The following is a 24,771-nucleotide window of genomic DNA, read 5'->3' on the forward strand; positions in this document are numbered from 1 at the left end:
TCTGAGAAGTCTCAAGTGGGTGCAAGGGTGACCAGGAGACCAAATTCTGGCTCTGCTGAAATTTGCAGGGTCGTCATTTCAAACAAAATTTGATGGGTCATATGCTAAAGTGCAGCAAGTGTCAGAATAGAATTGTCTGATTGCTACTCCAGACCACAGAAAACCCCCCAACTTTACGACTTGTTAAACATGTCAAAACCATATAATGTCTGTGCTTTATCTCTGTGTATGCCAGGCTCTGTAGATTCTCCTTCCTCAGCAATGGATCCAGCTTTGATTGCTAATAGTGTGACCGTGCATTCAGACAGGTTTTTTTTATGTTCTTTATTGTGCTTTTTTATTTATATAAGAGCCCCCAAAGTCTATGTGTGATCTATCTTTTCTTGTAACATACACATATTAAAAACGAGTGAGTTTCTTTTGTTGTTGGGATGTATAACAGCCACCGCTTCTTAGTGTGAGAGACCAGTGTAAGATAATAATCTCATACATCAACATTGTTATTGCATGCTCAACACACAGCTTTGTTTTGCCGCTGCTATAGCAACACACCAAGGGAAAGAGAGATCAATATGACAACCACAGGAAAACAGTGATAAAATATATATATACTTTAGTAATTTCTAGGCTTAAATGTCTCTGCAGTTACATTGGGCATCAAGCATATCAAAGGCATACATATTAGTATATATCAGTACATTAGTATATTATCTAGGCACTGTACTGACAACGAGAGAGAGAGAAACCTATGCTGAAGAAAACATGTTTGGTGTCTGGGCAACACTTAGGGTGAGGCAAGATTACTCAGCTGCCATAAAGGTTATCATGAGACCTGAAGTTCCCTTCCTCACCTTCCTCACACACAGCAATGTTTTGAGTGCTGTGGATTGTATTTTGATTGATTATTCTTTTTAGAAAAACCGTGAAGTTTGTTAATGCATCTGGAATATGAAGTCGCATTTATACACGATAGATAGACAGAATAAAGTTTGTGTGGAGTGAAACAAAGAGGTGCACTCTCAAATATCACTGCAGTTGTATTAGTATATTTTTTAGTGACTGTAATGACAAAACACAAGACAAATGTGTAGCTGTGGATCAGAAGCATTTATTTTCAAGCAGTTTATTTCTATCTGACTCTATGATTAGCGTGAATCATTTGTAACACTGTGCACACTAATGTAATGTATCAGCAGCCTGAAGCATCTTAAAATACCCCAAATTATGAAAATATCTCATCAGAGGGAACAATACTTTTAGAGCAAGCATACACTACAGATGTACTGAAGGCAGGAACACTTCTTTTAGACTTCTCTTCAGATGTGGTGTAAATGCAAACAGTCGAAAGCCTCCTGATCAGAAACTTATGCATGCTGTAATTTGAAAGAACAAACATCAATAAAATGAGGGAGCCGCTGGTGAGTATAACTTATGTGAAACATCAATGTGTGGTCTTTGTACCTCACCTCTTTTTTCTCACAGGTTCCAAACAGAGTGCCAGCGAGGCCATTGATTATCTGCATGGCACAGAGCAACCCCTGCAGGCAGCTGGCTATGAGCAGAGTCATAAACAGCGCAGTATTGAACAGGACCACATTCTTTGGCTCTCTGCACTTCGCCCATGACTTATAGTCAGTCAGGTAGGTCATATTGCTGTGTGAAGAAAAGAGGCTTATGAGCAACCAGAACCTTTAACAAGTGTCTTTGGAAAACTGCTTCTGCTTGTCACCTGCTTTGGAAAAGTCTCTGCCAATCACCGGTTTCAGTTTTGCATAGGGGGCCATTTGTTAAGCCAAGAAATGCTGCAATGAAGCTGTACACGGCACCCGCTGCACCCAGAGCAGCAAACAGAATAGACAGGAACATCTGCCAGAGTTAAACGACAATGACAGGTCATAAAAACATTTCTATTGCAGATTAAGATATTTGGTATTAACAGTGAATTCTGAGCAGCTTTTAATATTTCACCTTTGTTCTTCTAAGATTTGTGTGAAACTATTATTAATGAGTTTAAGAAAGAAAATCCAAATAGCTGTCCAATGTCCTTTCTAGCTCCCATCCTGTCACAAACTACAGACTGATGTCCCAACATACCTCTATTATTAAAACAAGATAATAGTTTCTATTCAAGATTCACAGTTGTGTATGCATGTGCATGTCATAATGGTATTTTGTTTTGCTTATCTGTCATTGCATTGTTCTAATCTCTATGCAAATCTTTCGTTAAGTTTATTGTTTAATTTGGCATATTGTGTAAACATCAGAAGGCTTTTGTAAGCTAAAAAAAAGAAGAAATTAGTTGAGTTAGTATTTGTGGTAATTTGCTGTCTTATCTCACATGAACACATATTGTGTAATAGTGATACAACACCATACATATTTCTTCTTTTTGGAAGTGTCTCTCAGCTTGGTCGCCCACCCGTAAACACTTACGTGTGAACTGAATATATCTGCTTTAATGTCCTTCCTCATACTGCCATCCTACCAGTATGTCTTGTAGCAAAGCAGTCGCACCACATGATGCTACCGCCGCCGTGCTTCACCTCCAGGCCGGTGCCTTTTGAGTTCCAAGTATCCAAGTGTTCCAAGTAGTACAATCATTTTTCTTCGAACACGATGATGTTGATAGCGCCCCCATGTATACTTGCAAACTGTCCCCTGTTGTTGTTTTGTTTGTTGCAGTTTTTGCTTAAACACCTTTAAGGTTTTGTGAATACAGGACACTTTTTATCCTTTATATAGAGACTTTTGCAGTTCTTCCTGAACTTGCAAGTAGTCATTTAACTACAATTCCTTTACCAGTTACTGAGATGTACCTGTCACCAGAAATGTGTTCAAAGTTACTCACCCCTAAGCGATTTGCGCAGCACCCATGCTCTCCAGTCAAGTGAATGGAAAGTGCTGACATGAGAACCTGTGGTGGTACACCATAAGTTAAACTACTCTGCATGCATCATCAACAAGAAACCAGTTCAACAGCACTTAAAAGGTTAGTTAAGTTCAGCCACTCTAAGCCTTTAAATAGCACCAAATTTTCAGTAAGATTTGAAGAGCTTCTAGATTAAACAAATTCCAGGTTGTTGGTTGTTGTTGTTTTTTTCTCTTTTAACCAACAAACAAAATATGTACTCGGAGTAAACTAGTCTTTAAAACCAGTTAACATTTATATTCTGTTCAAATTTAGGTTTTACAGGATATTTTAGAGTTTACACCATCTATCAGACCATCTATTAGATATAATAATAATAATAATAATAATAATAATAATAATAATAATAATAATAGTGATGATAATGATGATGAAGACTTGGCTCCCACCCTTACAATCCAGCACATAAAAGAAGTGAAAACTCACCAATAAACCTCCTCCAATGAGTCCCCCCATGTACATGACCTCTCCAGTGATGTGCTGTTCTTTCACATACTTGGCGTTGAGGTCAGGGAAGAACAGCACGATGTTGCAGATGATGGACAGAAGCACCATCGGGTACAGAGTATAGGCAATGATACGCGAGCATTTTCCAGTACACATGTTGTCACAGAGAAAACTAACCAACTGTGATTAAAGACTTTCTGTTCATCACATTTTAGTGCACATCCTTCCTGTTTTGGTTTTTTTTTGGTCTTCTTTTTTTGAGAGGAAAGACGTCCTACATGAACCTGAAAAAAAAAAAGTTTGAAGTGTATTTGCATTGGTGGCTTAATTTTATTAAAAATAGGGAGCTAGTAGAGTAGTTTTGAGCCAAAACTGAACTTATTTATCAAACATCCATCCCCTGTGAAAATCGCAGGTTTCTTAATGGTGGCTGTGTCATAATGATGATGGTTCAATGGTAGGGTTGCTCAAAGTATCCGCTCTGGGGAAAACAAAAGGCCTAATTAAACCTGGGCATAAAACCTCTGGAAATGTGTGATCATTTATATAAAACCTACAGTCTTTATCTGTTTCAGTGATCTGTTAAACTCACATTTTGTTGATTTAGTTATCAAATTTTCACCAGTGGGAGACTTCCTACTTTTGATACCAAAAATTGCTACAAAGACTCAACAAAGAGCAAAAATAAAAACTACTACTCGGAAGTCTCAGAACCAGACTTCATTTAGGCCTGTTCTCTATCTGATTTCCTCCCCCGACAAAAAAAATGGGCTACTCTTAAGCGAGAACACCCTGGGATGAAAACCAGCTATGATTGTAGTCTGGTTTTTTTTTCTATCATACTTGCAGAGTTTTGCTGGGCTTTCTCTTAATCGGAATTCCAGATGTGTGGGAGGCTACAAGCAGGATTTGTGACGTCACATGTTTTGGTCAACCCTCCAGTACACCCGCAGATAATGCCCTCTCCTACGAAGACACTGTTGTAGCTCAGCTATGAAATGAAAAATGTGAAGTTTGTTTCAGAGCTTTTAGCAGAGGACGAGAAGTAGATGTCAGTTAAGTACTTTGCACACAACTAAATTCAGTTGAACATAACTGTGCAGTTCTCCAGAAACATCCCATAATTATGTAACCTCTTTACCATTACAACAAAGAATACAAAAGCTGGATTACTTTTTTTTTTTTTCTCTTGGAAACTGTGGTTTTATCTCAGAGGTCAAACGTCTGGCTCTTTATCCTCTTTGGACTCCACTGTAAACACTGGGAAACCTTTGGACCACTCCCCCTGTTGCTGATGATCATTCCGGGCTACGGCTGAGCCACCATGGCCACGTCAACCATCAAAGAGTTTCTTGTAACTTATTTAATGCCAGAAAAATGCTACTACGAGCTCTTCCTGAACTTTCACTTTCACGGTGAGGCTTCTGGCTGACACTTTGAACCGACCGGGTGAAATGGAAACTTCATTTTTCCACATGCTCTATATGAGTGATAGCGGGGGCGGGGCGGGGCGGAGGGTGCGTGGGGACGACTGAAAGTAAAGATGTTTTTTTTTTGTTTTGCTTTTTGCCACCTACAGTGCAAACTTATTTGGAGGTCTGACATTGAGGTGCATCTTCATTGTCTGAGAGTTTTCTTTTGTGTTACAGTGCCATGCCTAAAGTTCGTACTAAACAAAATTGCCGGATTCTGGATCATACTGGACACATTCCTGGGTAAGAAGCCTGATTTAATCATGTGTTTCAAAGCAGATCACTGTATCAGTGACCAACGAGGTTCAATAACAGGGCAGTTTCACATTTAAGAAACAAAACAAGAAAAGACATACTAACATAATCACATTTTTCCTTCCTCTAACCTCCCTTTACACGATAATCATGATGGATAATAATCAAATCATCATAACATTTTGTAAGACTCCCTCAGTACTGGTGCAGATAACATCTGGCCAAGCGGTTAAGCCACCGCATTAGCATGTCGTCTTCATGCAGAATGCAGATACAAATGTCGGCGGGAAACGGATTCATGTCACAGCACAATGCACATAAATATTTGCGTATTTATGTGGTTATTATGAACCATGTGGCTTTTTTTAGGGGGGCAGTTCCAAAAATTCTAAATTTGTCACAGGCAGCTCCCAGCACAGATGAGCCAATCAGAATTGCAGGACATTTTCAGTCCCACCCATCAATTTAGAAATAATCCATGCACAAAATTCTTACACATAAAACACTGCCCTGATGCAAAATGTAAATCTAGCTGAACAAATAGTTCCAGTATACTTTTTAAAATGCATATGCCTTTTGAATACCAAAATGACATCTTTATCTACTCTCCCAACTTTTTAAAACTAATTCGCATGTTTAATATAAGCCAAAATAAGTTGAGTAAATCTACTTTTTTCTTTGCTTGTTTGTTTTTAGTTTTGATTTTGTTGACATAGGTCCATTTTAGTTAACATCAACATATTTTAAAGAAGAGTATTTGTGTCCCAGAACGCATGTGCAACCTTCTTACTGTAACCTCTTCAGTCTGGGAAATGAAGAGTATAAATAGACACGATCAAGCCCACGTCCAAACACCATGGGTACACCAAAGTTCAGTGCCAGTATTTTTCTAGTCTTTTGTGACCACACTGAGTGTGTCTTTTTAACCAATACAACCCTGTTACTCATATTACCAAAAAAAGACAAAATATTTTCAGTTTCCTTCCTTTATTTATAGAACTACATTTATCCTTGACTTTCACAGGTCAGTGCATTCCACTTGTGTGGTCCTGGGGATTTTTAAGATTTTAGACTTTCAGGTTTTAATATTCTCTTTGATTCCTAGTTTGTTTAATGTTTATGTTTGGTTTGTGTGTTTTCAGCACATTTAGTCTAGAGTTTAATTTCTCCCTCATTGATCCGTCCTCTTCCCCTCGATTAGTTATCTCACCGAGTTAGTTGTTCCTTATGTTTTGTTTTTAGTTTTGCCTTCCTTGTCTCCTCCTGTGTGATCTGGATCAGTTGTGTCCCCCCACGTGTCTCCTCTCTGTCTCAATCACCTCTCTGTGTATTTATACACAGAGAGGTGATTGTCCTTTATCAGAGTTTCTGTTCACTTCCCCCTAGTGTGTTTGTTCAAGCTTTATGATTCAGTAGTGTTTCGTTTTGAGTTTCCCCATTTTGACTTCGTGTTTTGTGTACATGATGACCTGCAAACAGTCGATAAGCGGCTCATTTTTTGTTTAACTCAGTTTACCTCTCTGCGTCTGCATTTTGGCCCAATTTTAGAATGACCCTGACTGACTCAGATGTTTGACTTGCAAAGAGTGCTTTATGTATTTTTCATGTTGGTCCAGATATGGACCATTAATTTGTCCTCTAATGACCAAATCTCACCTGATTCCCTGTTGTTTCCATGCAGCACAACTGCCTCAGCTGATAAAGATATTATGGGGAGGAAGTGCAGAGGGTCTGAGTCTTAGCGCCTTCTTCTTGCAGCTTTATGCTTTCTCATGTCCTGTTGTATACGCTATGGCCAACAACTTCCCTCTCTTGTAAGTAAGCTGATCCACAGATCACACTGTTCGTAGTATTCCCCATTCATGTCATGCTTTACACCACTCAAGTTCAAATTCTCAGTCTGTTCATCATACATGACTCACTTGCTCAAACCCTGTGTAGGCACACCCCAAATCCTCTCAACTTAAAACAGTGGGTGACTTTATTTTTACCTTTTTTTTCTGAGCTACCTTAAATGTATTTTACTTGAACTGTTCAACAGTGCCTGGGCTGATAGGCTCTTCACGCTGGCCCAGACAGTGGCGATCGTCTTCCTCATCCTCCACTATCGCGGTGATACGGTCCGAGGTGAGCACACGCATCTGCAGATTTTGCAAAGGCAGAGTGCAAAGAGCAGTCCAACATGACATACTTTCACCGAGGCAGGCAGGTCCCTCCACACTAATACAAATAATTAAGTGGTTTGTGATATTTTCAAGACAGCGTCCCCCAGTTTTTACTTTTTCAATTTGATACTGAGTTTTGGAGATTTAACACACTGTTGCTTTTTTTGGCCCCATTTCTCAGGGGTAAAAAAATAATTAAAACAATCCCAGATCTGGATTGATTCCAGGAGTTAATCAGTGTTGGGCTAAGGAGGAGTATTTACAGCAGCGGGATAAGCCATGATATTTATGACTTGAATGTGAAACTAGTGGAAATCTCCCGCACTTTGCTGCTTCTTCACAGAAATGAACTTTGAGTGACACTTTAAGGAATCCGCTGCAGTCATGCAGGGTCTGAATGCAGTAAAGAACCTCTGTGTGTTTTTTGTGGTCATGCAGAATCAGCCAGATTGTCCAAGTGTTATATTTGGAGCTGTTATATCTGAACATGGAAAAAACAACACAGTGATGTAGTGATTGTAGGTTTGAACAAAGTCCCTCAAAGATAGGGTGGCTGTGCTTTCAAATAGCGCCACCTTGTGGTGTTGCTATATTCTTCGTTGGAAGCGTACTCACATTTCTCTAAAACACACTGACAAAGAGTTGTTTAAATTTGTGTAAAAATAATTAACTAATTAATTTTGTTGGCTATTAATCTTGTGAGGTTAATAGTTCAGTTCAGTCCAGTCTACATCTTATATAATTGTGGTTTCTGTTTCTGTTGCAGGAGTTCTGCTCCTCTTTGCTCTCAGTGGTGTAATGCTCCTCCTGCGCTCCTATGCAGCAGCAGCAGTCATCTCAGTGATACAGGCCTCCAGTTTGGCAGCTTTCATTGCAAGCAAGGTAGCAACTTATCAACTTGCCTCATTTCTGAGCTGTTGTATGATAAATGTGATTATTGAACTGTAATTTTTCTTTTTTAAGTGCACGGTGAACATATTTAGTGGATTTGTTATTTACAGGTTCTCCAGGCTACAACAAACTATCACAACGGCCACACGGGTCAACTATCCACTCAGTCAGTGTTGCTTTCATTTGCAGGGTCTCTGGGTGTGGCCTTTGTTTCTTTACAGGTATGCAGTTAAGAACTAGAAAAAGTTGAATTTCCTGCGAAAATGCTGTGTGGATGCTGTAACACTGAAGCTGTCTGCTGAAAATAACTGAAAAACATGATAAAGTGCAAAAATCGTATGGCATTGAGGAAACTGAAAATTCTGCTGAAAATAGGAGTAGAAGCATAAATTTTTGCTGAAAAGTGGTGAAAAGCAAAAAATTCTACTGAAAGGGGATAAAGAAGCTGAGACATGTACTGAAAAGAGGTGAAAAAAAAAATGTCACCATGACCAGGATTCAAACCTGGCCCTCCTGGTCTCAATGCCGCTACTCATCTCACTGAGACAAACTATTTCTCACCAAAACAGAGATTGAGAAAATGACAAGTCTGCTAAATGAGCAGAAGCTGCTGAGCTTTGTGCACAGAAGTGAAAAAGCTGAAAAATTTGCAGAAAACAGGTGAATCAGCAGAATTTCTGCTGAAATGAGCACAAGCTGCTGCGAATTGTGCTTATAAGAGGTGGAAAGACTGAAAATTCTGCAGAAAAGAGGTGAATCAGCAGAATTTCTGCTGAAAAGAGGTAAAGAAGAAGAAAATTCTGCAGAAAAGAGGTGAATCAGCAGAATTTCTGCTGAAAAGAGGTAAAGAAGCAGATAATTCTGCAGAAAAGAGGTGAATCAGCTGCTGAAAACAGCTGAAAAAGCTGGGATTTGTGCTGAAAAGAGGTGAAAAAGCTGAAATTTGTGTTTAAAAGAGTTAAAAAAGTTTAACTGTGATCTGAAAAAACTGCTGCCATAAGCGGGATTTGAACCCGGGCCTCCCAGTCTGAGAACGGATGCTCATCTCACTGAGCTAAAACACAGCTCAGCCCGGCGAGCAGAAATAAGTGACCACATTGATAATGTGTTCCATTCATTTCAATGGGCAAAAATATTGCAAATAAAATTCAATATCTCAAACAGTATAGAAGATATGAGCACCAAAAGTCATAGCCATCATTAGCAGAAAGAGCAGAATTTTTAAAGTTTGAATGGCGAAAATCGGATAAAAACTGTGGGACTAGTGCCACGGTGACAAACGTACGGAAGCAACTAGAATAATGCTTACAGCATCCACACAATTACTAGCAGACATGTGTGTACAACCGCATAGTTGTGGTTATACTAACTGGAACAACTTGAAACTTTTTTTTTTTTATAGGAAACTGGAAACTCTCCTGTGAGTTTGTCACACATACTGTCAGCCTGTCTCAGCTGTGTCCTCCTGGCTCAGATCCTCTGCTACAAGGCCGGCGCTGTCGGCACCACAAAGAAGACAGCGTAGAGCACGGTGATGATGCTGCCTGTTATTATATTGTGCCTGAGGTTGGCCTGTCAAGTACAGAGCCAAAGTAGCAGTAAATGTTTACAGATTTTTCCTTTTTAATATGTCCAAATGCCACTGTCACGTGTTTTGTGTGAAATCTTATGTCTGTTTTAGGTTATTGTGTCCTAAGGGGATAAAAATACTTGACCATCCCTGGTTGACCACCAGGGATTCAAATAAAATTACTTTATTCTCACAGAAACAATTTTCACTGTGTCTGCAACTATGACAAAATATTTTTAAGTAATCTGGCAGCTCTGTGTCTGTTGAGCCATTTCAAATTTGCATCAACATCAAACTAAAGTTTACGAGATTAAACTCGCTGAGTAAACCGTAAACCCTTTCAAAGTGGGCTGCAGAGAACAAATACAGGAGCTTTTGCTGGAATATCACTTATTAGTCCCTACTTTCAGATTACAGGAATATTCATATAGTCATACTTTTTTTTTTTACTTTTTTTTTTTTACAAAATAGAAAAGCATTACTTTTGTGATAGCTTTTGCTCTTCCTGTTGGTATGACATATTGATCATATTTTCATTATTTTGTATTGTAATTTGAGTGTCTCTAAGAATATTTACCCTTTTACCCGAGGCACAGTAAGCTCACAGTCAGAGTGCTCAAGTTCATATCTGCAGGATATTTACGGTCTAGTGTATTCAGAAAGATTTACTAGTTAGTTTTTTTTCCTAGTGAAAAGTTAGCACAGACATTGTGAAAATGAAGTCATACTGTCAAGAGATTTATTCTAAAGACACTTCTTCAGCTAAGAGTCTAAGGGTAGAAACACACAGACGCTGTGGTTTTCACTTGTATACAAGGGCGGTCACAGAATGCTCACACCAGAGTGGGGGCCCTGTGATGCGCGCTCTGTTCTTGCACTTGTCTTTATTTATATACAAAAGTAATACAACAGTGAATACGTCTATTCATAGGCAGAGGAATGTTAGTGCGTAGGGAGTGAAGATAAGAGTGGTTCAGATGTATGCGTGTGTTGTGAGATTCAGAAGGACGCGGCCCCTCTTCTTGTTAGAGAGCGCAGATAAAAGTGTCCAGCTCTCTTCTTCCTGCTTGTTCAGCTATTATCGCTGTGAGAAAGAATTTATAAAACAGTCTTGTAGTGGACAACAGTCTAAGTCATCAGAGGTCAACATACAGTATTCTATCATATGCAAACTTATATCATTAAAAGCTTATACTGACTACTAAGTACAATTTTCCATTGACACATACCTATACAAGTCACACTGTTATGATTAACTATAGAGTAGTGCAATCTAACTTGATCTTCAGGTATTTTTAGCCACCAGTGTTTGTGTTTGTTCAGGCAGTTATTTCCTAATTCTACTATTTTGGAAGAGAACACAAAAATCTATTATATAAACCATTTAATAACTATTATTTATGAGGTTCCTTATTTCAGTATGGATTTAAATATAGTGCGAGTTGAATTTTATTTAAACACTTGAGCCACTCATCCTTTTTTATATTTTTACCTCCAAGGAGGAAGACTTTCTTTTTGCTGAGGTATCCGAAACTACACAAGGACTGGACTGAAAATCAGTGGCAGCAGGTCTTATGAAGAGATGAAATCAAATTCTATATTCTATTTAGTTCAAATCATCAGTATATATGGACGAGGTTAGAATTGTACAAACTCTATTTTTGCTTTTTACACTGGATTTTCATTTTCGCCAGCAAAATATGAAGAAATAAGGGTTGGCATGAACTTTTGCACAGTATTGTGTAACTGTGAAATATTGGCCAACTGTTTTTCTCAGTAATTTTTTTTAAAGTGTACAGTATTAAAGGCACGTCACCTTCAATCACCCTTATGCCGAAGGCGCTTTTCATATGTGTACACATAATTATCTCTACTTCCTGCAGTAGGAGTCACGTTGCAGCTTGACACAGGTGATTTTCAGGACTATGATATCAGGCATTCACAGAACAGTTAACCTTAACTTCCAGTTTGAGGTGCAACTAACATCCAGTCATGCACAAAGAAAGTCACGCGGAAAAAAATATCCAGTAATAAGTACCGTAACATTACCAATTAGAAAACGTTAGCATGCTTCTTCATAAGTCCTCTTAAGTCACCTGCCAAGCAGGGCAATGTTGTCATTTAAGAAATTTTGTCCAGCACTTTCTGTTCTCTACCAGCTGATGGGAAACTTCATCACTTCACCAGTTCTTCAATGTAGCGGTGGGAAGACGGCCTCATGACTTCATTTCTTTAAAGGAAAAGAAACTCCAGCTCGCTGCTGCGCAACGGTGGAAAATCTTGAAAATGAAATAAATGTACTACAAGACATATGCAGTAAAGTTTGAGAATAACACACAGGAAATGTTACATTTTCAACACTGTTGAACAAAGCGAGTAACCACCACACTGTTGGACAATAAAAGTCTGAGTTTATTTGCTCTTCACTTCCATTTCACATATCAAAGAACCACGTTGGAAAATTATTTTCTAACATTCATGAAATGGAACCAAGCTGCTCCATGAAATGACCGATCACACTTCAACTTTTAGAACTGTCATGAGGTTTAAACGTTGGCAAATATCGTATAATAGAAACACCAAGAAATGAGCTGAAAGATTTCCAAACAAAAGTGTTGATACAAAAATGCGTTTTTTTGCATTTATAGTGTTTGAGCATCAAATCGCTCCCTTTCCAAGGCCTCTGTATCAATTCTAAAGTTTTTATTCCTAAAACTATCCACTAATCTTTCTATTTACTGAGACTGTAGAGAAAAGTCCAAATACAGGTTTGCATTCAAACAGCTCAGTTTGCTGTAATCTGACTTTATCATAACTAAAAGCTAAGGTAGTGAACTGCAGTGCACTAAAATCGAGCTGGATTGGTAATTGTTAATGGTACAACTTTTGGCACAACTTTTGTTTAACAGAAGTCACTGAAGTGACAGATGTGGAAGAATCCCTGTTCCCTTTGGGCTCCATGCAAAGACCACAGTACCATTATATTTTGATCCACCCTAAAATTGTTCCATCAGTATTTGAATATGCCGTACTGCTGCCTAGTACACCTATCAATACTACCTTAACAATTAAAATAAAAAAAAAATCATGTTCCCTTACACAAAAAAAACTCCATAAGGAACCATATACAAAGAACAAATGAGCATAATTATATCAAGAAAAAGTTCTTTTCTTTTAAAGTTCAAACCTTCATAATATTAAATAAACTTAAATAACAGTTTCCTGCCTTCTGTCACAAACTTCAGGGAACTCTCTTTGTAGAGCTACAGTACATTTGTTACATGTATCATGACAGTCACATTGCGCTGTTGCATTCAAAGGTGGTCGGGAATAACTAATAATGCTCGTATAAATAAATTCATGGGCATCCTACACTTATTAAGCAAGCATCAAAATCACAGGTTGGGCAGCAGTTTTGTGGAATTTCAAAATGTTACCAACAGTTTCCATTTCATGGTAATCTGACTGTTGGGCTCAATTATAAACGCTTCATAGAACCAAACCTCAAGCAGATGGACAGTCCACTCAGGCAGTGGACGAGCTGATAAACGTCACGTCTGTAACATATTAAAATAGACTGTTTTTATTCTTAAAGGTTTATTAAGGCACACTATTCACTAACTAGCTTTTTGCTTAACCAGGACTTTTTAGCAGAGCAGCAGTAAGGTTTCTAACTCACGGAATAATTAATTGAATGTTCGAATGTTTTGTCAACTTTAAACGTCACAAATAAATTAATATGACAGTGAAATACTTTAACCCGCACTTGCACAGTCAACAAATGTACCAGTGCAGTTATAGAATAAAACTCCAATAAATCCATTCACATTTAGAAAAAAGGGGGCCGTCCCCATCAATGTCTAAACACAATACTTTTTATGAAATGTGTCATGTATGGGAATGAAAAATGTGCAGTTTTTTGTTGTTGTCATTTGTCTAATTTAATAGAGGGAGCCGCTTTGATGTGTATGATAAGAGTAACGGCTCCTGTTATTGTACAGTACCACATGCTGACGTTGGCTTTCACATCCTGTTTTTTTGGCAGATCCACTGGATCAGCTGTATACTCGCTTTGGCCTAAAATATTTCATTTTAGTGGAGTTTTCTTTCTTCACCCAAAGAGGAAATCAGTCTGCTGCAGAAGTCATTTTGAAACAAAGCCTTTGTCCTAGAGTTACCTTTAACCACATTACATATTTATCCTTTTGTAAGGCTGGAAAAGGCTGTTTCACAGTAAATATATTCTAGAATGCATTTGACCTACTCAAACTCAAGACTCAATTATATACAGTTCAAAAAACTTGAGCCTGGCATGTTTGCAGTCTTTAGAAAGTTTAGGAAACTCTACATAGACCTAAAAAAAGTTTAAAGAAGTTTTGATTTTGCAACCAACTGACTCACTGGCGAGTGAGTTATCAACCGGTTCTCATTGGCTTTAATGAGTCAAAGGCAAAGTTGCTTGAGGGAAATTGCTAAAGGCCAAAATGATGAACTATGTTGCTACAGTACAGAATACTCTTCATCACCTGAAAACAAGCACAAGGCTGCTGCAGGGAATTTGTATCACAATCAGATTTTGCTAATTCCCAGACACACAGAATAAAAATAGGACATTGACCTCGTATCCTCAGCACACGGGAGTTTAAGAGCTATAGAAAAGTTGCAGTGTTGAATTTCCTCTGGAGGACATACAGCATACTGTATGGTTCTACGCGACAAGTGCAGTTAATAAATCCTTCAGCAGCTCAATAATTTAACATTTTTACCTTCATTCTTGACACATTTGACTCTAAAGTGTTTTTTTAACTGGAGTGTAAAACATTACCTTTGCTCTAGAACACCTTCAAGTTTTTCCATTCACCTGATAATCATAAACTCATTAAATGATGATTCATTTAACCTTCTGCACTCAGAATGTAATGAGTTACCCATTTTCCAGTGTCTTTATCCCAGGTGTTATCTGAACGGCTGGTAGAATTTGCGCAGTTCATCCCAGAAAAACAACGAAAGAATGGTGTGTGGACCGAGTCGGAAATAAGACGCTCCCAGGCCTTTGTAAAGCCCCGTCAATCCCTCCTTCTTCAGGGTTTTGGAAAAGCAGTCAGTAAATCCTTTATAGAGCTGACCCTAAAAAACAAGAGAATGGTTGTTCTTGTTCTAGACCCACCCCCCCTTGTTCTTTTGTTCAAGCAATTTTCCTTGTCTAAATCTGGAGCTTGATACCAAGTGAAGCCAGTTCACCAACAATTTCTCCCACACAAATGGGAGATGACACAATGAGGGATTCACAGAGGATGAATACAATGAAAACATATCAACTACACCATGAGCTAGGATCTTCCCTTCACTTCATACTTCCCCAATCTGGCCCCTGTGCTCACCTTGCCCAGATGATCCACGGGCTGGTTGTAGAGCCGCGTGCTCACCACATCAAAAGGAGTCATAGCCAGCACCACCACCACACTACTGATCATGCCGGCGCTGAGGGCCACCAGCCAGCTGTTCGCTGGAAACACCTTGGCAACGGAAGAAAATAATATTACAGGATGGACAGGTTTAGAGAGCCTGCACACGTAGGCCTGCGGTTGCAGTAGAAGTAGAGGAATAAGTCATTATCAAGGTAGCAGCACGTGTGCAGCCACTTCTAATTTTAACTCCTCATAATTGCACGGTCACGTGCAGCGAAACAGAGGAAGGAGGCTCTATTATTAGTGAGGTCATTCCATCTCAAGTTACCGTGCACCTTCCGATTCACCTGCTAATAGAGCCCAAAGTTTGGATATATGAAATTTTATTTGTTTAACACATATTGTAATTTTAAAAAAAATCGCCTTAATCGTGTCGTGTATCGTGTAGCATACATGAGGTAACGAGAAGCAATTAACACCTCACGACCAGCTCCCGATCATCAATCGTATGGTCGCAAGAAAATCAAACCTGTTTGAAATTCTGTCTGCCCTCGTGAGGGTGTCAATGCAGCCTCTCACACTGTGCACGCACAAACAGAAATGGAAGTAGAACGACGGAGTAGCGCGGCAGTGCAACGTGTGATCTGGACATAAGCGATGGAGGCACAACTTGTAGAACTTTGGCAAGCTCGTCCAAGCCTTTTCGATGTGGCCTCACAAAATTATCACGACCGCACCAACCGTGAAAAGAGTTGGATGGACACTGCTGCTCAGTTGCAGCCGCCTGGTCAATGTTTATTATTTGCAATTTAGCAAAGTTGCATCGTGACCTATGAACTTCTCACCCCTGCGATTCAATCGTACAATTTGAGCAGGAGCTGAATAACGCGACTGAAAAAAATCACACAGTGTATGCCCAGCATAAGTAATCGTGTATTTTAGGACACAAAGTAATATAAAAATGCTGTTTTCTTGGACACAAAAGAGGAAATTTGCTTCATGGTATAAACATCACTGTCAATACAACATGTCTAAGTACAGTTTTGGGGAACTGTGCGGTCCCCAGTAGCTTCAACACTCCTTGCTTTATCCGCTAAAGCTTTTCTGGGCTTCTGGACTCCCAAAAGAAATCCCCTTATTTGGTATTTGTTGATGATGGAAGAGAGAGCTGTCTAATGCAAAGTGTCAGCCCGGTTGTAGCACAACCCATATGATGGAGGGAGCTTTGCACATCTTGCAATGTTTTGACTCAAAATCTAGCATGTCAGCATTTTTTTTTTTTAACTCTACAGCAATAATTTTATCTCTTCTATTTTTTGACAAATCCAAAACTGCATGTACCGCTTCAGTTCCCACCATCTGTTTGAAATCATTAGCCAATTTGTCCATCCTTATGAAGCACACTGTGAAAGACAGAAAGCATGACTCACTGAGGAGGACAGGAAAGAAAGAATATATTGCCCAATGACCACTATAACACCCAAAAATAGTCATAGTCTGAACTCTCATAGAAGTTCAACTATCCCTCTTGATTGTGTACATGTTTCCAGTTTTTTCCATTTTTAGTTATTTTATTCTGGCACAGTTAGTGTGAAGCACCCACAATTTTGCTGTACATGTACAATGCCAACAAAGGGCAATTTTATTCTTTTCTATTCTAAATACAAAGTTATTCTTCTCTGGTTTAATAAAGCTAATTATGCATGAGGTAATGGCTGAGATGATGGGAGGTATGTTCAAGTCCACCTCCATCCTTACTCACACAACCAACCAGTTAGGACAGCGTAAAGTAAGTCGGCCTAACCAAGGAAGTAGTAAATTAAAAGTATACACAAATGTAAGAATTTTTTTTATATATAAATTGTTTGGGAATTTCTTATTAAGGAACTCCTTTTTTAAACTAGAGCTGGGTCACTGATTTACATCATACAGAGTGATGCTCTAGTTACGTAAGCCTCGTGTTTTCAACAGGGGGCCAATAAAAGGTGTCGAATTTCTAGTCCAGAGGAGTGCAGTACAGAGCGCTTTGTCAGTGTTACAGTGAGCGCTTTAGGAGCCTGTAAACAGCTACTGGCTGTAAATCACCTTCTCAAGCCTCTAGTTCTGATTTGGTCTTGTAATTAGACAAGAATGCAAACAAGAAGTGTTCAGAGGTGTTACCCAACCGACACTCTCACTATACAAGCAGACTCTAAAAAACAGTCATGTTTATTTTAAACAGTGTGGACATATGGAAAATACGCACACATGGTGGAGTAGTGATGAAACAAAACTCCCTCTGTGAGCCGCCTTCTACCTCATTTTCATGTCAAAAGCAAATCGAGCCACACACCAACCTGCAGGTCAATGACGAGCTCCTTGGAGGAGGAGAAGGTGGAGAGCTGAGCGGCCGACCCCACGCTGACCCTCGGCACTGCGGCACTAGAGCCCCTCCACAGTCCCAGAATGCCATGATTTCTGTAGATGGCAACCAGGGCGTGGGTCATCCCCTGTGGTGAAGAGGAGCAGCATTTTAGGACACTGTTGATGCTTCCCACTCATATTCGCACATTCACTTTTTTAGGTTACCTGGTGCTTGTACTGATGACCAACCGCGATAGAGGAGGTGGCCTGGCTCTGCAGGTGAGTCTTCACCTGTCAGTGGAGACAATTTAAGTTTATCATTGACCACAGTTGAAAGTCACAGCTCACTTTAAGGTCACGCCTGATAACTTTTCACAAGGCAAGCGGGCAAAGCCAGCTACTGACCAAGTATATGGGGCTGCCCATCACAGCTCCCACCACTCCAGCCACAGCCCCTGCTACTGTGGTTTTGACAGCGTTGACCCTTCCATTGGTGTGGATGTAACCCGAGGACTCTATGATGGCGTACGACCCGAGCCTGACTCCATTCATAAAAAACTGATACCACAGCCCGGGGACTAATCCTTTCTGTAATCCCACCAGTCCTTCCACTTTGCCGATAGTATAAAAAGCGTGGAAGACGTTGCGATAATAAACGTGATAGGATCCGCGGCTCTTTAGCTCTCCCTGAAGCTGCATGCGAGTTTTGACGACCTCCAGCGGGTTGGTGAACACACAGGCTCCGCATGCCGCCACTCCGCTCAGCACGAAATCCATCACGACAGACCGACCGAGCGACGACCGGCGGGACGACAGATGCACGCTTCAGACCGGCCTCCAGTCTGTCCCGTCCTTCACATCCCTGGACTTTTACTAAGCAGCTACCCCCTCCCACATACAGCACACCCGTACAAACCACGACAGCTGAGTACACATAGGAGAAGACATAGGAGTACTTCAATGCGCCTCGTAATCTCAAAATTTCGATACACGAAATAAGAAAAATCGCTCATATGCTGAAGGCAGCAACAAACAGACATATCCAACTGCGGAATTTAGAGAATTTCAACTTATGCGTGATTTCATTTTATTTTTCTGTTCCGTGAAATCATATTCACTCGTGCTACCATTTTTTTAATACACGACAACACCCATTTGGAGATTTATAAATGCGCAGTGAAATTAAAATAAAATTAATGGACATTAAAAAAATATAAACAGAATGCTGTTAAATACCATATTGGTTACCACCATACTAGTTAAATATCTATCCATCAATTGGATTTTTGTTGCCTTTAAATTTCATCGTACACTTTTTCTGGCCCTTAAACATCTCATGTTAGAGATTGGTACTGGTGCGTGCTACGTAGTTCATGTAACGCGTCTCTGCTCAGCCAATGAATTTTGTCCTGATTCTTTGTGCTCGGTTAACAACAGTCACAATAGACAGATAGAAGTGATTGGATTAACGATTGCTGGCGCTAGATTGGATCGACCAGATGACCAGTTCACCCATTGTTTTGAATTACCTGATGTGACAATTTTTGGATAAATCCTATTAGAGCTACTTGCGTCCAGCCATAATTAAAAGGAAAAAATAGGAACTATTACCTAAGACAGTGTTTCCCAACCTTTTGGAGCCACAGCAGATATTTCACATTAGAAAAATCGCACGGCACACCACCAAACAAAAATGTCACAAAAAGCATATTGATCATTTTTCCCCGTATATAGCGGAATTGGCTCGGTTTGTCCCCACAGTATACCTTTTTGCTTTCTTCTGACCACTACTCATGCAAGGGCCTTCATCTGGGTTGGAATTTTCTCCAGGACCCAGATCAGACTGACTACTTTTTCCAACTTTATCTATTGCTATTACGCACTGCGTCGTCTCACAGCATGACTTTTTAATTCTTCGTCTTCATCTGTTTTACTGCAAGTTGCCAACCCATTTAATTAGAGAATGTGTTTTTCCACTGCCCTCTAGTGGAAGAGAATGTAATTGTTCTGCCCGTTACTCACGCCGATTGCTTTCAGTACTAATTCAAGTGGAACCAGATAATCTTCCACGGCACACCTCATCATTTCGCGGCAACGTGGTTGTGAAACACTGACCTAATACACTACAGTTAATTTCAGAATTTTTTGTTCAATATTTTGTTAAAGCATCAATTACTCTTTTCTTTTTAATTAGTATGATGCTACAAGCTTGGCAGTTTCTCCCATTCTTCTTTGCAGAACCTCTCAAGCTCCATCATGTGTGATGGGGAGTGTTGTTCCACAGCTATTTTGAGATCTCTCCAAAGATGTTCAGTCGGGTTCAAATCTGGGCTCTGGTTGCAAAGCCACTCCTTTGTTATTATTTCTGTGTACTTAAGGTGGTTTGAAGATGACCTTTCACCCACTCTGTGGTCTTTTTCCTCACCCTTGACATTTTTCTCACAGTCCCTGTGGCCAAAAAAAATAAAAAACATACCCACAGCATGATGCTGCCATCACTGTAGATGGAGATGTGGTGTTGGGATGAAACTAGTTCATGCATTTATTACTTCCAGGTTGGACTACTGCAATTCATTATTATCAGGATGTCCAAAAAACTCGCTGAAAAGCCTTCAGCTAATCCAAAATGCTGCAGCAAGAGTACTGACAGGGACTAGAAAGAGAGAGCAGATTTCTCCTGTTTTGGCTTCTCTTCATTGGCTTCCTGTTAAATCCAGAATTGAATTCAAAATCCTGCTCCTCACATACAAGGTCTTAAATAATCAGGCCCCATCTTATCTTAATGACCCTATAGTACCATGTCACCCTATTAGAGCACTTCGCTCTCACACTGCAGGCTTGCTTGTTGTTCCTAGAGTATTTAAAAGTAGAATGGGAGGGAGAGCCTTCAGTTTTCAGGCCCCTCTTATGTGGAATCAGCTTCCAGTTTGGATTCGGGAGACAGACACTATCTCTACTTTTAAGATTAGGCTTAAAACTTTCCTTTTTGCTAAAGCATATAGTTAGGGCCGGACCAGGTGACCCTGAATCCTCCCTTAGTTGTGTTGCAATAGACGTAGGCTGCCGGGGGATTCCCATGATGCATTGAGTTTTTCCTTTCCAGTCACGTGTCTCACTCACTATGTGTTAATAGACCTCTCTGCATTGAATCATATCTGTTATTAATCTCTGTCTCTCTTCCACAGCATGTCTTTCATCCTGTCTTCCTTCTCTCACCCCAACTGGTCGCAGCAGATGGCCCCGCCCCTCCCTGAGCCTGGTTCTGCTGGAGGTTTCTTCCTGTTAAAAGGGAGTTTTTCCTTCCCACTGTCGCCAAAGTGCTTGCTCATAGGGGGTCATGTGATTGTTGGGTTTTTCTCTGTATCTACTGTACAATATAAAGCGCCTTGAGGTGACTTTTGTTGTGATTTGGCGCTATATAAATAAAATTGAATTGAATTGAATTGAATGTTGGCCAGGAAAAAGAATTTGATCCTTGTTTCATCAGACCAGATTTTGTTTCTCGTGGTCTGAGAGTCCATCAGTTGCCTTGTGTGTCCTTTTGTAAGGTTCTCCACAGAGCAATGCTGGAGCTCTGTGAGAGTGACCATGAGGTGCGTAGCTGCCTCCCCAATACAGGTCCTTCTTAAAGTCAAAGTCAGCTTTACTGTCAAAAACCACATGTACAGGTCTTACACAAGAATTTGAAATTTTAGTGCTCCCACAGGCCTCAGTGTTACACTAAAACAGCAGAAATCAATCTCAGAGCAATCTACCTCCATTGCTCAGATTGGCTGGGAGGCCAGCTCTAGAAAAGATCCTAGTGGTTCCAAATTTCTTTCATTTGTGGATGATAGAGGTTACTGTGCTCAATGGGACCTTCAGTGCTGCAGAATTTATTTATTTTTTCCATATATTTCCCCAGATTAATGCCTCTATACAATCTTGTCTCTGAGGTCTACAGACAATTCCTTGGACGTCATGGCTTGGTTGGTGCTCTAACATACACTGTCAACTATGGGACCCTATATAGACAGGTATGTGCCTTACCAACTAATGTTCAACCAACTGAATTTACCACAAGTGGACTCCAGTCGGCTTGTAGAAATAACTGTCAGATGATCAGTGGAAACAGGATATACCTGACAGGGCTCTAGACTAACTTTTTGCCACGGTTGCACCGGACAAAAGTTAGGCGCACTCAAATCGCTTAACAGTTTTACATGTGCACTTTTTTGGGGGGGAAATTGCTGTCCATACAGACAATATTCATTGGTAAATGATTAACTAACAATCTTGTACTTAAAGTGCTTTCTCACTCTTTGGCAATATTGTAGAAAATGTTAAACTTAATCATCATCTCGGCCTCCTCTGACGACCTGTTTGCTGCTGCCTGCTGCTGAAAGGCAGTGGGGAGAGGGGACAGTTGGGCCATGCATTTATTGCAGCATATAATGTGTTTTCTGGATACACTGTGCTTTTTCAGCGTTGAAAGATTGATGGCTCCGTGTCAGAGCACTGCCTATGAATTTCAGACAGATCAGGCCTTAACTTAACAAAAAAGTTATCAATAGTTCTTTTCATCTTTTCTTATTACCCACAGCTACATCCACTTCTGTCGGGCCTAGGCTACTCACTAGGGCTGGGTATCATCACTGATTTCTATAATCCATTCGATTCTATAGTCCTCCTGATTCGATTCAATTTTGCCTCAGACAGTCAGAAATATTATAATTCTGATCATTTATCAGTACTGATACATGTGAGACTTCATCAGAATTGTGAACATCACAGCAGATGCCTTTGTGTCAAAGTAACTGAGAATAAAACACAGAAAAACATGAAGGAGATTTCCCTGGCCTGGATTTTTATAGCAGATAACCTTAAAAATATTCTGCAATATTTTGCAATTTTGTATAATTTTAAAAAGTTTAAATTTCTTCAGTATTGAACAGCAGAAATTAGGCTTTCTTGTCCGAGGTCATTTAAGTAAAAAAAAAAAGAAAAGAAAAAGACAGTCGACAGCGCTGTAAACAACGGTAGACTGGTGGGTAATAAGCCAATGAATAATGCAGAAAACACAGATTTGAGACGGGAAACTGTTCTTGAAGTACACAGAGAGAGAGAGAGAGAGCTGTGCATGAAGTGTGATTTTTATCGTGGTGAAAGCAAAACAGCAAAAGTAAAAGGGAATTCATGATGACATTTATCAAATGTGAAGCGTAGTTTGCTGCTTCTTTTGCTGCTGGCTCGGCGAATTTTGGTTGGAGAGAGACAAAACCTGCAGCTCAGATTCTAGCGCAAAAAAGACGTAAACACAGCGCGGACCCGACGAATCAGAATCGGTGAGCTCCGACGGCGTGTCCGTCTACGTCCCATCGGGTGAGAAAGCCGAGAAAGAGAAAGCTGATTCTGATGTGTCGGGTCCGCGCTCTTTGTGTGGAATCCGTGTACCTGCTCTCATTTGCTGTTTGGTGGTTGTTGAAATAGTTTTGTGAGAATCTGGCGTTTCTGGCAAAACACAGTTATATTTAAAAGTCGATTCAGGATTTAATGAATCGATATCGCTTTATTCAATCTACTCACCTCTCTCTTCCACCTGCACTTTCAACTGGACCACGGCCAATCAGAGCGGTCCCGCCCCTGACTATCTCTGATTGGTTTAGTCCACGACAGGGGCATAATGTGTGTCTGTTGTTGACCACACAGAGAGTTGCAGAGATTTTTTATTTATTTTTTTGTTACCTGAACAAGATTTTTTTTAGTCGCACCATTGAAAAGTTTGGTCGCATTTGCGACCAAATTAGTCGCACTCTAGAGCCCTCCCTGAGTATCATGGCAAAGGCTGTGAACAGTTGTATACATGTTATATTATTTGCAATACATTTGTAAGAACTTCAAGCAAACCTTTTTGACTTTATCTTAATGCTTTTTCAAATAGTGTCTATCACTAAGGTCATTGCTCTGGTTAATACCCATGTCTTCAGAACTCAGGTTTACCATACTATAATACATCAGACACACCAAACTAAAAGGTTTCCATCCATTCTAAATGTACTCTATATTTTCAAAAGTACTTGCTTGTCCGCCTTTGCATGCATATAAACTTGAGTGGCATCCCATTCTTAATCTGCAGGGTTTAATAAGATGTGGCCCATCCTTTGCAGCCAGACAGACATGTGGCATCCTGTCATGGTACCCCCAGTGGAATTCACTAAAGTCCTGAGAGTGACCCATTTTTTTCCACAAATGCTTGCAGAAGCACTCTGCATCCCTAGGTAACTGATGGAAGTGATTGGAACTCCTGAATTTAAGCATTTGGATGTGTAAGTGAACATTTTTGGCAATGTATTTAATGACATTAAAGGAAGTAAATCCTCTTTTGAGTTACATGTTTACATTTTAGAATTTTTGCAGTAAACATAGATTTACCTTTCTGTTAAGGACACTGACCTCACTGTAAAATGTGTGTCATTGAATTAAAGTTAGATAAGGAAACACCAGGTAACCAGGGCAGCTCCACTGATCTCAATTAGAGATTACTGCGTGAGATAGAACAGCGACTTCCACTGCTGTTTTTAATCACATCTCTGTTTAATCAGATGAAGAACACTTACAGCTCAGCTGCGTGAGGATCACGAATATTTTAACAGCTCAAAAGTGTGTGTACTGCAAATATAATGGGATCTTAACACAAAATTAATTAAATGGTCTTATTGTAGTTGAATATATTGTAGTTGATAAAATTGTCTTGTGACAGAACAACGGAAGAATGAGCATAAAACCCAAATAAGAGGGATGTTTTTCCAGATGATTATCATTTCTGTGACATCACCTTTGATTTCACAAATGAAAACAAAGTGGTCAGATCCTCTAGACTGTCACGGTCTTTGGACTAATTTGATTAACCTCCCCGTCTGGGTCGGTGGGTTTGTTTTTCATCACAGAGCTGGATTAGACGTGACAGCAAAAACAGTTTCACCTCAACCCCTTTTAAATAGGATTTGTGCCGAGGGCCTTTTGATGCACAGCGTAAGATTTAAAACAGCCAAACAGACTCACAATTTCTGTTACTACTATTATTTCTTTATTTAGCTGCTTATTCTGTATAGGCGTACAGAACTAGTGCTGTGGTGGCTGCACTATGCCACCACATCAGATCGTGAACTGTAAAAATTCCTCTCTGCTTATCTTATCAAATAAAGGGATAAAGGGCCACTCTCATATAATGCAAAAAATTGAAAATTAAAAAATTAAGCTTTTAGAAGGCTGAATACATTTATTTCTTCTTGGCACAAAGATCAATATTGTA

At 39.8% G+C, this 24,771-nt stretch overlaps 3 protein-coding genes across 4 annotated transcripts; 1 reads left to right on the forward strand and 2 right to left on the reverse strand.

The window, feature by feature from the left end:
- Positions 1-1,086: 1,086 nt before the first annotated feature.
- On the reverse strand, positions 1,087-3,572 carry LOC100705800 (transmembrane 4 L6 family member 1). The gene is made up of 5 exons (XM_003456800.5): positions 3,356-3,572; positions 2,849-2,914; positions 1,730-1,866; positions 1,467-1,653; positions 1,087-1,373 (listed from the first exon to the last, which is right to left on the reverse strand). The coding sequence occupies exons 1-5, from the start codon at positions 3,530-3,532 to the stop codon at positions 1,365-1,367; spliced, it is 576 nt and encodes a 191-aa protein (XP_003456848.1). The 5' UTR covers positions 3,533-3,572; the 3' UTR covers positions 1,087-1,364.
- Positions 3,573-4,557: 985 nt separating this feature from the next.
- Positions 4,558-9,928, forward strand: LOC102080194 (mannose-P-dolichol utilization defect 1 protein). The gene is made up of 7 exons (XM_025911047.1): positions 4,558-4,791; positions 5,026-5,091; positions 6,785-6,917; positions 7,145-7,230; positions 8,035-8,150; positions 8,270-8,380; positions 9,562-9,928. Exons 1-7 carry the CDS (start codon positions 4,701-4,703, stop codon positions 9,682-9,684), a joined length of 726 nt encoding a protein of 241 aa, XP_025766832.1. The 5' UTR covers positions 4,558-4,700; the 3' UTR covers positions 9,685-9,928.
- Positions 9,929-12,120: 2,192 nt separating this feature from the next.
- On the reverse strand, positions 12,121-18,429 carry slc25a35 (solute carrier family 25 member 35). 2 transcript variants are annotated; one of them, XM_019363827.2, is made up of 6 exons: positions 17,886-18,429; positions 17,706-17,771; positions 17,474-17,626; positions 15,111-15,245; positions 14,658-14,856; positions 12,121-13,286 (listed from the first exon to the last, which is right to left on the reverse strand). In XM_019363827.2, the coding sequence occupies exons 1-5, from the start codon at positions 18,255-18,257 to the stop codon at positions 14,686-14,688; spliced, it is 897 nt and encodes a 298-aa protein (XP_019219372.1). In that variant the 5' UTR covers positions 18,258-18,429; the 3' UTR covers positions 12,121-13,286; positions 14,658-14,685. The 2 variants fall into 2 exon arrangements, with proteins under 2 accessions (XP_019219372.1, XP_003456846.1); XM_003456798.5 differs by having other exon boundaries at positions 12,121-14,856; positions 17,886-18,428.
- Between the last annotated feature and the right edge of the window lie 6,342 nt (positions 18,430-24,771).

The sequence above is a fragment of the Oreochromis niloticus genome, linkage group LG10 (assembly GCF_001858045.2).
Source record: "Oreochromis niloticus isolate F11D_XX linkage group LG10, O_niloticus_UMD_NMBU, whole genome shotgun sequence".
Taxonomy (NCBI): domain Eukaryota; kingdom Metazoa; phylum Chordata; class Actinopteri; order Cichliformes; family Cichlidae; genus Oreochromis; species Oreochromis niloticus.

What these genes read in the sequence shown, in the direction of transcription:
- LOC100705800 (XM_003456800.5), bottom strand. Translation starts at nt 3,532, where the DNA reads ATGTGTACTGGAAAATGCTCGCGTATCATTGCCTATACTCTGTACCCG. An exon ending in TCATTGGAGGAGGTTTATTG is followed by an intron (nt 2,915 to 3,355) that starts GTGAGTTTTCAC and finishes GTACCACCACAG; the next exon opens with GTTCTCATGTCAGCACTTTC. An exon ending in CAGAGACTTTTCCAAAGCAG is followed by an intron (nt 1,654 to 1,729) that starts GTGACAAGCAGA and finishes TTCTTCACACAG; the next exon opens with CAATATGACCTACCTGACTG.
- LOC102080194 (XM_025911047.1), top strand. Translation starts at nt 4,701, where the DNA reads ATGGCCACGTCAACCATCAAAGAGTTTCTTGTAACTTATTTAATGCCA. An exon ending in CATACTGGACACATTCCTGG is followed by an intron (nt 5,092 to 6,784) that starts GTAAGAAGCCTG and finishes GTTTCCATGCAG; the next exon opens with CACAACTGCCTCAGCTGATA. An exon ending in GCCAACAACTTCCCTCTCTT is followed by an intron (nt 6,918 to 7,144) that starts GTAAGTAAGCTG and finishes ACTGTTCAACAG; the next exon opens with TGCCTGGGCTGATAGGCTCT.
- slc25a35 (XM_019363827.2), bottom strand. Translation starts at nt 18,257, where the DNA reads ATGGATTTCGTGCTGAGCGGAGTGGCGGCATGCGGAGCCTGTGTGTTC. An exon ending in GTCATCAGTACAAGCACCAG is followed by an intron (nt 17,627 to 17,705) that starts GTAACCTAAAAA and finishes TCTTCACCACAG; the next exon opens with GGGATGACCCACGCCCTGGT. An exon ending in CCGTGGATCATCTGGGCAAG is followed by an intron (nt 14,857 to 15,110) that starts GTGAGCACAGGG and finishes CTTGTTTTTTAG; the next exon opens with GGTCAGCTCTATAAAGGATT.